At 41.1% G+C, this 15024-nt stretch overlaps 1 protein-coding gene across 1 annotated transcript; it reads left to right on the forward strand.

Moving 5' to 3' along the window:
* The first annotated feature begins 7223 nt into the window (after window positions 1-7223).
* On the forward strand, window positions 7224-13425 carry LOC116299766 (four and a half LIM domains protein 2). The gene is made up of 3 exons (XM_031708486.2): window positions 7224-7383; window positions 12174-12314; window positions 12669-13425. Exons 1-3 carry the CDS (start codon window positions 7375-7377, stop codon window positions 13059-13061), a joined length of 543 nt encoding a protein of 180 aa, XP_031564346.1. The 5' UTR covers window positions 7224-7374; the 3' UTR covers window positions 13062-13425.
* Window positions 13426-15024: the final 1599 nt, after the last annotated feature.

The raw sequence follows: 15024 nt of genomic DNA on the forward strand, positions 1-15024 counted from the left end.
ATGACGAAGAATACGAGTCTTTGCTTCCCGATGACAACGTAGACGGACGGGGCCTTTTTGACAAGCTAAGACGCAAATATGGCAGCAGCAGGGCCCGCGATGCTTTGCGCTCTTTAAGAGATAAATTCAAGTCTAAGAATCCCCACGAACCCGTCCCGGAGTATCTACAAATGGAAGACTTGGACGCAAGAACTGAAATATTAAGAGAAGTCATCGACAACGTAAAGCAGCGATATCCTAACGCAAATCTGGCTCTCTTAGAGTTCGGAGTAGGAGATAAAGGCCAAATCCAAGTTCGATACGCAGGTAGAGAAAAATGGTACAACTTTTATCAAAGAAAGGAGTCTACCTTACTTAACAATGGCCTTTCGAAAGAAATAACGGCAGCATTGGGAACTCCTAACCTAACGCTATTGTCTACCTTAAGTAAAAAGGAAACTACGAGGCTCCAAGAAGAATTCCTTAAAAGCGTCAAAATGCCAAGCACTAAAGCAAGCCTTGAATCTATAAATGCATTACTTAATAAGCAACAAGAAAAACTCCAACGATTAGAAACCACTGAAGAGGAAAAGATTGAAGAACTCAAAAAACTTCCGCCAAATAGTGACGCGACTGGAGGCTTGATGAGTTACTTACGAAACGCAAAAGCCGAAAAGGAAGCACTTCAAAAGGAAATACAGGAAAATAAGGTAACCATCAACGACCTTACGCGACAACTCGACGAAGCAAAAGGGGGTGATATCGATAGTCAATTCGAAGCCGTCCAGGAGGAAAACCAAGTATTGCAGGGGCGCATAGAAGAATTGGAAGACGAATTCATGAAACAAGGCAGGCTAACTACTGAAAGTCATGCCGCCGAAATTGCAGACTTTAAAGCTAGGCTCTCTAAGCTGCTAGAAGAAATGAGCGCAGCAAGGAATCAACTAAGGGTTGCTTTGAATGAATCGGCGGGGAAAGACGCAGAACTACAGCGCTTGGGAAAAGAATTAATGGAGTCCGTTGACAGAGAAAGGCAAGTAATGGCGGACAAGGCAGTGGCGGAGGAACGAATACGACAACTTCGACAGGCCGTCGAAGACTTGGAGGGGCAAATAGAGCGGCAGCAGGAAATAAGTAATGACCAAACTCGTTCCGAAGAAGAAAGGGAAGCAGCTCAAAGGGAATTAGAGGCCCTTTAGGAAAGACTGGTGGAATTACAGGCGCAAAGAGAAGGTCGGGAAAGGGAGTTGGGGCTTACCACCAAGGAAAAGATAGAAAAGCTCCTGGTGAAGTATGGTATTCCGCTGGCATTTGCGGTCGCTATTTCGAGCGTAGTAGGAGTAATCTTATCCGCGCTTAAGGCTACGGGCGCAGGCGTAAAGAAGTTAGGTAATGGGCTGACGGACTTGGGAAAAAAGATGGCAGCCGGCTTGCCTGGGCTGCTTGGTAGCGTTCTTAGCCTGGCACTTAGGACCGGCGGAGAACTGTTAAAGTTTGTAGGGAATAACATCTGGATATTAGTAGTAGCTATTGGGGTGGTCCTCCTGAAGAAGATGAAGACTTAATCTTGTCCTTATCATCGGGCGGTGTCCTGCTTTGAGGATAATGAAAGACAGTATTAGCGCCGCCTTGGTAATTCGGAACCAACGGCAACACACTCATGGTAGAAATGGGCTTATGACTCCAGGCTGCATTAGCGGGCCTACGAGCTATGCGATTTATCCCAAACTTGCCGTCATTAGAAGTGACTTGCAACTTAGCATATTTACAATTGGCTAGCATATGAAAAGTCACTGGCGTTAGGTCTTCAGTGGACCTAGTGTAGGGCTCCATCGAAAAATGGGTAATTTTCCTGGTGTTCGTTGAAGTTCGATAAGGAAGCAGGGGCTTATTATTCTCATCAATGAGCCTAAACCCCACATTTGCATGCGTATTCGCATTAATGCTAATAGTGCAAATGACCAATGCAGCGCCCCCAACCTCAACCCACATTCCAACGTCATGCCAGGCGCCGTTGTCATATCCCTCTTCATCTAAGCGGTGGGTATAGCGCGTTTCCCTCACGTATGGATTCATATATTTCAAGGATCAAAGATCCTCCTAAAGGCTAACCACCGTCAAAGCGCTGATGGTCATGTGGTTATAGACAGTATCCCTTTGATTTTCTATGCTATTTATGCAAACGCTCCCGGAGTCATCTATGCGCATTTGCAGCTTCACTTTCCCATGGCAGTCGGCAACTAGGTGAAAAGTCCAAACGGAAAGATTCTCAGCGCTATTCGTTGGCGGCTCTACTGAGAAATGCGTGGGCTCTCTGTTGTTCGTCTTCGCGCGCATGGGCTGTAATGCCCCATTGTCGTCGCAGAAACGAAATCCTACGTTCGCATTACTAACGGCTCCCAAAGAAATACTGCATAAAATTAACTTCTTTCCTGAGTAGTTCAAGTCCACGGACATCCCCGTAACGTCCACCCAAGATCCCTGGTTGTATTTTTTCTCGCCTGTGTAAGTCGTATAAACGCAATCTACTCCAGCTACGTAGGGGTTGTTCATCGCCATATATAATAGCTCAGACCAATGCTTGTGGTGGCTAGGCCGGCTTTTAGTAAGTTATGGTCATATTCCTCAGGTATCGTAGGCAGGACCTTCTTCTTGATTACGTTCTTTGGTTTCCCTGCAGGATTCTCTACGTGCTCCTTCTTTGGCTTCTCCACGAAATGGGGAATGTTCCTAAGAGTGTCAGAGTTCACGTCATTTACCCCAAACTTCATATCCTTAGTAGCTCGTTGAAGTTTGTTGTTGTAACCCACGACGGAATCGGCGTTGATGACCAAATTACTTGGCATTAGCCAACAACCAGGCGACAAGGCGTAATCTAGCCTCACTTTAGATTGCTGCACCGCAAGTTGATATCTTTGAACTGACTTAGAAATCTCATTCTCGATAACAGCGCTTTCGAAGAGGACAAGGAATACTTGTTGCGTTTCCTGTGACGCACCACTGGCATCTACGATGGGGCTGCGAGTGCTAACCTGTGCCCCTAGAATGCAGTAGACAAAGGCTTCGATGCTTCGATTAATCCTTGCTAGGTTTTTCAGTCCAATGCCCTTCGCGGCAAAGAAAGGCGCCCATGGATATGTCTGCTTGCTTTCTATGAAGTAGATCAGATTACCCTTTGTTCCGCTGCCTCCTAAGTCGGAGAATTCGTAGGAACTGGGATACCCCATACCCGGCGTTTCTATGCTGGCACCGACGTAGGAGGCATACGTATATGTTTCTCCTAAACCATGGGCGGCGCCCTCCTTATTGCGGAAGTCGGGGTCGTGGAGATGGAACTCGTTCTTTAGTCGCTCCCATGCTACTTTATCATATTTGTTATCCATCGCGTCGAATATCTCATCACCGGGCAGCGGCGCATCCAACTCCTTTAAAAGACGTCGCATGGTAAAGGCAACGTGAAATCGTAGGAAAGGAATATGGAACATATCCGCGGCTATACCACATCCTTTAGTAGCAGCCCAGACTGCAAAGTTCAACTGCTGCGGCCAATACCGCATGTTGGGACCTGACAACCATTCTCTAGATTCTTTCCCTGAGTTATGTTTCATGGCAGTTTCTCTAAAGATGTCTCTGACCTTTGTCTTGAAAGTCGTAGGACCCACGGGAATCTCCAAAGAGGTAACCATCTTAGCAAAGTCTTCCGCATCTTTGTTGTCGTAAAATGGGTAATTCTAGGTTGCCGGTAATAGATTCTCTGGGAAATTAGGTTGCCTTTCTTTATGCTCGGGTTTTGGTTGTAAAATCTTAGGATGCGTTGGCTCCAAGTCCGCATTGCTGTACATCCTGGAGCCGTTAAAGTAAATCCCATCGGGTCTTCTTTCGAACTTACTAGGGTCTGCATGCGGAAACATCTTCCTAAAGGCCCTCCAGTTCCAGTAATCCCTGTTGTCATGATGTGGCTGCTCCTCAATATCATTCCCAAAAGCGTCGTACATTAGTATATATAATGGATGTTATACCATCAGCACCACAGTTGTACCCAGATGTTCCAAACTATCACACCACGGCACCCATCGAGAACGCTGAGAACTTTCGTTTGAACAAGGCTAATCTGATCCTGGCTTACTTGGACGCACAAGTTAAACACTACGAGAACGTAAGGAAGAAGTATGCCCGCGCCCGCAGCACTCTGCATAAGGTGGCGGTAACGACGGGATCTTTGTCTGTTGCTTTGACGGGCAGTGGCGTTGCTACTTCTTTGACGGGGCCCGGCGTCGTTGTGGGTGTCCCTTTGGCCGGCGTTGGGGCGGCTTGTGGTATTGTCTCCGCTGTCTCCACGGGCATCATGAAACAATTATCGAATAAGATATCCAAACATGACACGACCATAGCCCTAGCAAGGCAAGGGCAAAGTCTAACACGATTGCCGACCTCGTCTCCAAAGCTCTTGTCGACCGTAAGATAGACGACGTGGAGTTTTCCTTGATTCTTGCGGAGGAGAAGAAGTACGAGGAGTTGAAGTCAGGCACCAAAAAAACAATCATAAGAGATCTGTCCGACGAAACCCGAAAGAAGATCTACGAACAGGCCAAGGAAGACCTACAAAGAAAACTCGCTCAGTAGACATTCACTTTGAATTCACGTCAACGTCTGGGTATCCATACTAACAGCGGATGCTCGGGGTCTATCTCCTTGAAGATCTCGTAGATCGCATCTGGATAGTGGGGAATATTCTTATCCAAACGGCAAAACAACCACTCAGCCCTACTCATCGCATCCCTAGACACCTCCGGGATGGGTTCATTGGTAATTTGAGATAAAAGGTAGGGAATAGCCTTGTAATATTTCCCTAGCTTTAGTCTTTTCAGCGTTTTCCGTAGACTTTGCGGGGTTGGCTCTCTTAAGTCAAGCGCAATTATTTCCATCGTTTCATCTCCTAGATATACCGGTCGAAGTCCTCGTATGTGGTCCATCCAGTCCCTAAAGTATCTTATTCTCTTATAAGGCGTTTTCTTACGACCTCCATTGGCGTAATATTGCTCTCTGGTAGCATTTGGTACGGCATTACGAATATTCTTACCACACTCGTAACACTGTGCTGACGTGTCATCTTCTATTTGCATTTTTTTACCACAACACCAGAAACCCTTGGGCTTGGGTAAATTAACTTTGGGTCTTAGACAAATTATACAGAAGTCATAAGCAAACCCTTTACATTCATGCATATATAGAGCAAATATCTTCGCAAACACAGCAGCAGTAAGGCGCTCCTCGCCGCTGTCGCCGGATCGCGCAAGGGGGTCCCAGGCCCCAGTAATACCCGCATAATTCCAGGTGCATTGCCGACGCTCCGCGAGTCCGCCTTACTGCTGCTAGACTCTCTCAGTCTCTACGAGATATCACAGTCCCACTTTAAAACAGAACGCCGCAAGCTAAAGAGAACTTTTCAGATACTTCCAAATTGGTGGGAACTTTTATCTTTCTTGCTTGCTAGAGAGGAGACGGGGGCTAGATCTGCCATTGCCCCCACCCGCATCCTTCCCTCCCCTTCCTTTCTCGCTCAGCTCTACTTCCGTCAACTCCAATACCTCGCCCAATTGTGTTTGTTTTTCGAAATGGCTCGATTCCCCTGAAACTTCCCTAAATATTTTTTTGTTATCCATCAGTTGTCAAACCAGAACGTACCCCATGCAACGCTTTCAAAACCAACCAATCTAAATCTGCTCCTACTGGTTGTTAAGCTGAAAGAGACAACTGTGCCAGACAACCGAGTAAATTCAGACTCCCTACCCTCTCTCCCCTAGTTTTTGACTATTGCTCCCCTAGTGACCGCACTAAGATGACATAAATCATATTTAAGACATCCGTAAATTCTAGAATGTGACGGCTCAGATAACAAAGAAATTTTAAAAGAAACGCCTGACGTTAGTCCGTTTGAAACAATCGAGCTTACGTGACCTTTGCTGTTGGGTGTCAACCAATCACGATGTAAACAATGAAAATTAGACATGACACTATACAGTTGTTTACTCGGGCTACCTGGACAAGCGACACATACACAACTTTCAGTATTCATTTGGTGGTTGTCTCCAAAAGGTGCGGTTAAGAATTACGCCATAGAAAAGAATGTTCGTTTGAGTTCTTAGTAGAGAGAAATAATTTTCGTGTCTCTCACTACGAGTTACGTTAAATAACATTAATCTTTCGGTGAAATTATATTTTTAGGCTAGAAGATATAATGACCTAAATGTGGAATTATTATAGAACAAAATGTGAAATATATCGATATAAGTATACCCGGCCATTAAAGATGGGTTTGACTGCTTGAGGTTTGCATTAAAAAAAAACATCTAAATTATTAATTTCCCAGCTTTGAATGGATGGATACTCGTATACAGATTCTCAGGGATTCTCATTAGTTTTGACATATACTCCGTAATGATATATTAGTATATGTAATAGGACTCCATGCTGTCCAATTAAGAAATAATTGGACGAGGAAAATTCCGAGGACTTCCAAAATTGGATGAGGCCGTAGACCGAGTCCCATTTGGCAGTCAGAGCAATTTTTCGAGTCTAATTATTTCTTGATTGGGGAGCATGAAACCCCATTACCTATTAATTATAGAGCTGCCTAATTAATCCCATATCAACAAGACCTGTTCAATTAAGAAAATAATTGGACAGTTACCTATATGGGATTAATGAGAGGCTGCATAATTATATGAGTTAAAAAGTCATCAATTACGACTAGTAATGATTAAATCTTATTTTGGTGGGGTTTTTTCCTTTTCCTTTTCGTTATACATATATATTGAACCTATTCTTATTCTTATTTCATTTCATGCCCTTATATTCTAAATAGCCACATACTCATTGTTTTCTTCAATATTGTAATTTTATTTCTTCACGATTGTTATTGTAATTGTCTTCTTTTCCCAAAAATGAGAAAAACCTTGTAATTTTTTGTCGAAACCACTGTCCTGCTACAATTAGTCCTTACTATATAGCTATTTGCAGGACACTGGTAGTTTTCTTTTCCTATATGTAATAATTCTTTTCCACAATAAACTTGAACTCAAACTCGAACTTTGATGCGTTACGGCTAATGAAAATGAAAATGGTTGATATTTGCTAGAATTTAATTTTAAGGCCTTTTGATTTACGAGTTACAATACCCTATTCGAACCCTATTTCAGTATAGGAAGCCCCAGTAAACGCCATCTGCGCGATCTACACCCAGAATTCCAGACGTGCACCACAGAAGCTTGAAAAAGCTTTAAAAACCCTGGCATTTAGTAATTGTGCGTTGGGTATTTGAACGTTGAAGAGGGTTGAAGTCTGTCTTTACGATCTTGTGAAATTTGTATTTTGTACCTCTGAAGTTTTGCAGCCATGTCTGAGGTGAGTTGTTTGGTCGCTCAAGCTACTTTAAAACCTTTACCGTTTTCGATTTCTATTGGTTTATATATTTCATATAAGGATTATTCTGTCTTGTAAACAACTTTTAGGGAGTGAGGTTGTTTGCTCCTCGCTGGCTGACATGTGTCGTCAAAGATTCTTTCTGTGACGCTTTGTTACTCGGCAGCGCACAGAATTACCGTCAACTTTATTTTTCTTGCTGTTCTTGTACATCTTGCAACTTTTCTTTCACCATGTTTTACTCTTTATAACTCCATCTGTTGCATGAATCCTTAATAAAGTAGCAGGTGGCTTTTAATTTGAGCTTCAGATACTGATATTTATAGTAAATCTCTTACTCCACCACACATCATTTGTCTTGCATGCAAATCACTAAAGCAATTTATAAAGATAAATTGGCATTTATCCAATCAAATGACATTTTAAAACTTATCTATAGCGTTAGAATAACTTAAAAACTAATTTATAAAGAACTAGTAAACGAGCAAGGGTTGTATAAATAATGCACAAAACATTTAGGAATTTTATAGGACGGAATACGAGAGCATCAAACCTTCCCTCAGTGATAGCTCAGTGTCGACTGCATGACAAGGGTCAAGTGAAAATTGGCTACACACGATAGCACACCCTGACAATATTCAAAGAAAATCTTAATTAGAAATTTCTTCATCGAAATTCGAGTATGTCTGACTCAATGGCAGGAGATTTGAGAACCTAGATCTGATAGAAAATTCTTATTTGGCCTGTGGAATCGAGCTATCTTGATCACAGGCCATTGCTTTTGAATTTTCCAGCGTCGTATGTTATGATTGGAATCTCGCCTCGATACAGTCCACACCTTAATCTACCAGACTTGTCATTTGTACTCTTTACTAGGCATTCATCTTACTAAACAAAGCGGCGATTAGAATATTTCATTAAAACATGTATTACTTATTTGTTCATCAAAGCTTGAAGCAAACAAAACCTTCCGAAATATAAATAATATTTTTTTGAATATAGTTAATTAATTTATTCAGACACGCACCTAGCTCGCATCTTTCATTACATCCACCAAACTTAGGTTCTAAACTCACGAGAATCCAAAAAAATGTTGTTTTAACGAAATAAATGAAATAATTTGTTTACCAAAGTATTTACCAAACAAGCCCCAGCAAAGCTAAAAAGATTTTAAATTAAAAACAATTTGTATGGTACAGAAATATATAATTCAACTCCAAAAAAAAATCTTACGAAGGATTCGTTTCTCAACTCTTTCCTTTGCAAAGGACAGTGCTAAAGACTTGTTATGTATTGTTTAAAACAATGCGATTAATCAGTATTTTTTCTGTTTTTCTGACTGTTATTTATCTTCATTGAGGTCACCATTATTAGCGTTACCAAAGTATCAATTTCCCATGCTTCAGTATCTATTTTTTTAACTTAAAAAGAACTTCATTTTACTTATTTGCCTAAGTATTTAACATAACATGAGTATTGTTTATGTTTCGTTAAAGCAGTTTAATAGATATGTCGCTCTTCATGTGCACGACCAGAAAGGAATGCTATTGAATTTCTCTTAACCGTGAACCTGAGGTCATACGTAATACATGAATACTGTAGGAGGCATATTACTTTAATTTTCATTGCTGAGAATGCCTGATGCGATAATTAAGGACCGATTGTTCATTACGTCGTAGGGGGAGCGGAAGCGGGAGGGGAAGCGGAAGCGGGAGGGGGAGAGGGAGGGGAGCGGTAGGGGGAGGGGGTGAGTTTTTGGTAGAAAAATAAGTAAAATTCGTACCCTCCTACAATATCTTTCAATAAAAACGTACCCCCTCCTTCATGATTTAAAACATGTAGCTCAAATAAAAAGTTTATTGTATTCATGAAATACCTAGAAAATTTTACCCCCATGTTTTGCAATTATAAAAATGTATCCCCCAATTTTAACTGATTTTGAAACTACAAATTCACCACCCCTCCTCCCCTCCCCTCCCTTGTGACGTAATAAAACGATCGGTCCCTGGGCCAATTTGGGTTCAAGCCGATTAGGAAGGCGTAACACGTTTTAATCGTGCTTGAATTTTCCATAAAAAACACTGGAATATAGAGGTGGAGACGGAGGGGAGGGGGGGGGGGGTGAAAATGCTAGATATTCAACTAAATAGTGTGTCTTCAAAAAAATATATTTTACTTAACGCTTACTAAGGTATTCATCTCGATATTTCACTAAATATAGGAAGCATGAGAGCTATTATAATTGTCATCGACCAAATCACCGTCATCAATAATTACTCCCGTGTTCACTGCATCTGTTTTAACGGTTTATACAACTAACCGTGGTATTCTAAGGACTAAGAGATTTCTGATGAAGTTCCAAGCTTGGGATAATCTATAACGATAGCTTTTGCGGGACTTAAAATGCAGAAACTTTGTTCGTGATTAATTGAACTGATGGCTCACCTTCCTAAAATTCTTGTCTTCGCATCATTCATATATGATATTTTTAAGGGAATTCCGAAATAGCTATCTATTGTTTTGTTTCTTTTCAAAGTTTCATTGCAAATTTAGGCCTCTTAGGAGTCTTAGTTTATTTGCCGTTCATAATTATTTTTGTTTTCTCTACAATTAAGATATTAAAAGGAACTAGAGACAGCCTATAGGACCGTTTATCCTATAAAAAGCAGTTATTGTAGTCTTATAAAATTTTCGTCAGTGAAATGAAGTTCCTAATTAGGAGCAATATCTAAATAGGTCGTGTCTATTTAACAAACCACGTAATCTGACATTCCACTTCGGATATTAACCATGCAGTGACAAAGATATGGATAAGTCAGCTTATCTCATCAACTCAATGTCGCTTTTTTACACAGATAAGTAACCGCAGGGAAAGAAAAATGAAAGGAAAAAAAACATATGAAACAAGCTGTTGTCAAGGAACTTTGCTTCTGGTGTTTTCCGTAAGGTTTCCGAAGTGAAAGATTAGCGATTTGTTAGCGATTGATTTTTACACACAGATAACCTAAGTGACCGCAGTTGGGAGAAAAGACTTAAATGGGACTCTCTTACTCTGGTCTTTTCCGTGTGGTTTACGAAGTTTTAGCGATTTCTTATCGATTGATCAGTTTCACCATATTTTCACATTTAACGATTCTCTTCTCGTCGGTTTTTCCGTTGGGTTTACGACTTTTTTAGCGATTTGTTATCGATTGTTTTTTTATGAAAGCTGCGAACAAAATACGGCTCCAGGCTGGTTACTATCGCTTGATATTTCGTTGTGTGAAAGACTGATATCATCATTGTGAGCTGTCGTGCATCGCTTTCTTTCGATTCAAAAAATTGTCTTAGTTTGCGTGTAATAAATTTGGCTTTAGAAAATATCGGAAAAAAAGATGTTCCTAACTACACTGACGAACAACGATGTGTCCTCTCTTATACCCTACGTCATGTGACATTATTATCATGAACTGATTGTTCTAACTTATCTTTTACTAAAGATAAATGTAACAAGGGATATTTGCCTAAACAATGCCTGTCGATGTCGGCGAGCTTAGCTCGCGCCGATCCCAGGCGGATCCAGGCAAAAGTGTGACCGTTTTCCGAAATCTGACTGTTTTTCAGAACACGTTCAGCCGTTCTGGATGTGCGCCTGCAACCGACCAACTATAACACACGTATATATATTTCAAATCAAGAAAATGTAGTTGTTTACAAGATTGAAAGTGTGACAGACCGCTCGTACTCGATCCGATATTAGCTATGGTTCTTACACACAGGTCAATATCTGGGAGTGATTCAATGGGATGGAACATCTTGTTTAGTGACCACTAATAGAAACTCGAAATACTGATTAGAACTAAAGTTTTGGCTTCGCTTTTTTAAAGAAAACGTCACATCAATTTAACAGTTGTTTATCTGGGCTTTGACAGTCATGTTCTACTCCCAACCCCTCCCTAGACGGTCACTGGATAAGCTGATTGCTTGGGTGGAATTTTCGAAACAAAGTATTAAGTGATTAACGTACCAATAGCAATTATCGCGCCATTAGTCAAGTGCTTGTGACGTTACTGTTATTCTATGTGGTGTATTTTTGTAAAGCGATAAATATTCAGGTTATGAGAGAGATGCGTAATGATGGATAACTAACCTCCTAAGCCTATTAGTACATGCGTCATTCGTGAAGACATCACGGTTTTTTCCCCACACCCTATTAATATTGCAAGCTTCGTTTATAAAGCTGGTAGAAAGGGGCAGGGGATTTATAGGGTAGGGGATTTAGAGGGTAGGGGATTTAGAAGGTAGGAAAGAGTCAGCGCTAAGATATTGGAATGGTTCCTATATAAGGGGGGTGATCAGGGGCAGGGGATTCAGAGGGTTGGGGATAGCCATCGCTAAGATCTTGGAACCGTTCTTGCATCAGGGTGATGGTCAGGGGGAGAGGATTCAGAGGGTAGTGGAGAGTCATCAGTAAGGTCTTGGAATAGTTCTTGCATCAGGGCGAAGGTCAGGGGAAGAGGATTCAGAGGATAGTGGAGAGCTATCGCTAAGATTTTGTAACGGTTCTTGCATGACGGGGGTGTTCAGGGGGAGTGTAGAGGGTAGGGAGGGTAGTGAAAAGTCATCAGTAAGATCTTGGAATGATTCTTGTATCAGGGTGGTGGAGATTGAGATGGGAGGATAGGATCCTCTATAAACCTGTGTTATTAACATGAAGGGAGAATCACCCTTCGTGTAAATGTACTATGAATGAATTTATTTACAATGATGATACGATGTTGTTGTTTTAATAGACTTGCACACAATGTTACATGAAGATCACTGACTCCACTGTAAGGTACCAAAACCAGCCGTATCACGGCACTTGTTTTGTGTGCTGGCATTGCCGCAAGCCTCTTGCAGGCCAGACCTTCCAGATGAGGGATGATAAGAAGGTATGCACATATCATGTTAAGTACGATCATATTTGGTGCATTAATGCCTTCCTGTTTTGCTCCCTGGGTGATTGTTCGGACCTGTCTTTATTCGTCGTCGCTTGCTTGCTTGCTTGCTTGTTTGTTTGTTTGTTTGTTTGTTTGTTTGTTTGTTTGTTTTGCTTGCTTGCTTGCTTGTTTGTTTGCTTGCTTGCTTGTTTGCTTGCTCGCTTGTTTGCTTCTTACCCTCCTTTTCCCTCTGTCCTTCCTTTCTGCATCCGTCACTTCATGACTCTCTCCATATCACATTTCCAATCTTTTCACCTCTGCATGTGTACTTCCATCAATCTAAAGCATTTTTCTTAATCTCTCAAGGTCTGCAAAGACTGCAACCGTACTCACTACGCCAAGCGTTGCGTAGCCTGTAGAAACTACATCGAAGGCAACGCCAAGTATGTGACCCGAGATGAGGGCACCTACCACAGCGACTGCTTCGTGTGTGCTCGTTGCAGGAACCCCCTGGCTGGCAAGACCTTCACCGAGCATGAAGGAAAACTAGTCTGTGACGACTGCTATCATGAGCGCTACGCCAAGAAGTGCGAAGTCTGCAAAAATGTCTTGGAGGGTAACATCGAGTTTGTGAAGTATGATGAGAAGTTCTTCCATCATGAGTGCTTCGTGTGCTACCGCTGCAGGAAGCCTCTTTCTGGAGAGTCGTTCCGTATCAGGGGTGCCAACAGGCTGTGCATACCATGTGCTGATCGCTAAACCTCTCTTGCCTCACCAACCGGCTGCCTCTTATTTGCGTTACGTCACTTTTATTTCAATTTAACCCTAAAATATAACTGTAATTTCCATATCTTGACTCTGATTTAGAAATTCGTTTAATCCAAATCCAATGTATCTGAAATACTAAGTCTATGCCAAGTGTATTCTGAAAAACAGGGATACGTTGTTTGATTTAGCAGCGAGGTATCTGTTTTAACTGGGTTGAGTGCAGCCGTTGAAGGTAGTTTGTTAGTATAGGTCTATTAGAATATAACTTTCCATGTATTAAGAATTTTCAAACATTTCTACAAATTAATTTGAACTCTTTAATTTTTGTCCAAGCACAATAAAGACCTAAAAACCACACACTTTGTAATTTCTGGTGTTGAGACGTTTAGACTATGGTATGGAATGCAGATCTGGGTAAAAAAAATGGAGTAAATAAAACCTTTGTAGACGCCATCGAGAATTTTTCACACGCTTCAGAGAAAAATACGTGTATTTTCTCATTTTTTACTGGGTTGCATGTGGCAGCCTAGTCGTAAAATGCCTTTGGTTTGTACTGGGTTGCCTGTGGCCTGTACTTTTCGCAAAGTTTTGAATCCTTTTACTAACCGAGTTTCATTCCATTTCACTGGTTTGGATATTTAAAAAAAACTATATTGGAAGAATATGATCAATAATGGAGAGATCGTGATGAACTTTGGGACGCCTTCTGTCGATCTAATATCTAAGAGAAAATAAGCTTACTTTGGTGTCCTTTTGAGAGTTGTGATCTTTGTAAAACTCGTCATTTTTACTTGTCAGAGTTTTGCTCAAGATCTTTTTAATTGAAAAAAAAAATTAAATAATGCTAGCGAACGCTATAAACGATTATAGAAAGCATAAAAAGGTTTGTTCGAGCTTAAAGTTTGGTTTGTGTTATCGTATGGATTGAGCTGGATTTTTAAAAGTGGCCGGCAGTTTCAATTTGACGGATTTGGGTAGACAGGAATAGGTTTCTCAAAAATAGAAAACCTTCACTTTTCTATATTCTATTATTTTAAAAATCGAAAGCGAAAAAAAGGAGCAAAAGCGTGAGTAGGTATAATATTTAGGTCACCCATCCAAATGCTAACCCTCCTCAGACGAGCTTGATTCAGTATCTTGAATTGAACGAAAACGATTTATCCACTGGAACACGGTTCCAGGTAAATCAGCATAACAATAGCCGTGAAAACAATTCACCGAATAGACTAGACTTTTTAACATCATACTTTCAACCGATTCCGTGCGTGGCAGAGATGTAAGGGATTAGCCGATATGGTCTGGGGGCCGGCTGGTCTCTCCCCTGATGCTTCGGCTAGAACATTTTCTTGCGTAATTCGTACACCCAAGGGCAGAAGGATTTAATCGCCGTCAGGTCCGAAGTCCATACGCCGCCTCAGCTCTGCGGATGTCTCGGGGGTATGGCACATTTGAATCGATTTTTTTGAATTTCTTTTGGTGGGTTCGAATCCCATCATATCCACATAAATATTTTATTTTATTTTATTTTTTTAAATCCATTTTTAGTTATATTTGAATCTTTAACGATAAGGCAATCTTTGTAGTGAAAAAAGATACATTTATTCCTAGTCGGTTGCTTATAAGCCAGTATAAGTTTGATCAGACGTTATCAGTCATATGAAAAATATTTTTCCGCGCGAAAAGTAGAGCTATGCTTTCCTATCTTTTCTGGCAAAGTTTACTGACAAAAACATTTACTGCACTTGGATCATAATATGCCCGCAAAGGACTAGTAGGTGGTGCCGTGAAGACGTCTGGATACTATTGCACTACTATTTTGGTGATTCTGACTGAGAACATTGGGAAATTTGATCTTGTTGCGTCATGGCGCAAGATCAAATTCACAAGTAATGTGACATGCATCTAGACAAGTTAAAAGGAAATCATTCTTCTTTCTGATAAAATACATTATCCT

The sequence above is a fragment of the Actinia tenebrosa genome, unplaced genomic scaffold (assembly GCF_029948245.1).
Source record: "Actinia tenebrosa isolate PJP-AT-01 unplaced genomic scaffold, QUT_ActTen_1.0 PGA_scaffold13__45_contigs__length_12533684, whole genome shotgun sequence".
Taxonomy (NCBI): domain Eukaryota; kingdom Metazoa; phylum Cnidaria; class Anthozoa; order Actiniaria; family Actiniidae; genus Actinia; species Actinia tenebrosa.

Bases quoted from the DNA above. Each gene is read 5' to 3' on its own strand.
- LOC116299766 (XM_031708486.2), top strand. The intron at 12,315-12,668 runs GTATGCACATAT...TAATCTCTCAAG, and splicing joins AGATGAGGGATGATAAGAAG to GTCTGCAAAGACTGCAACCG.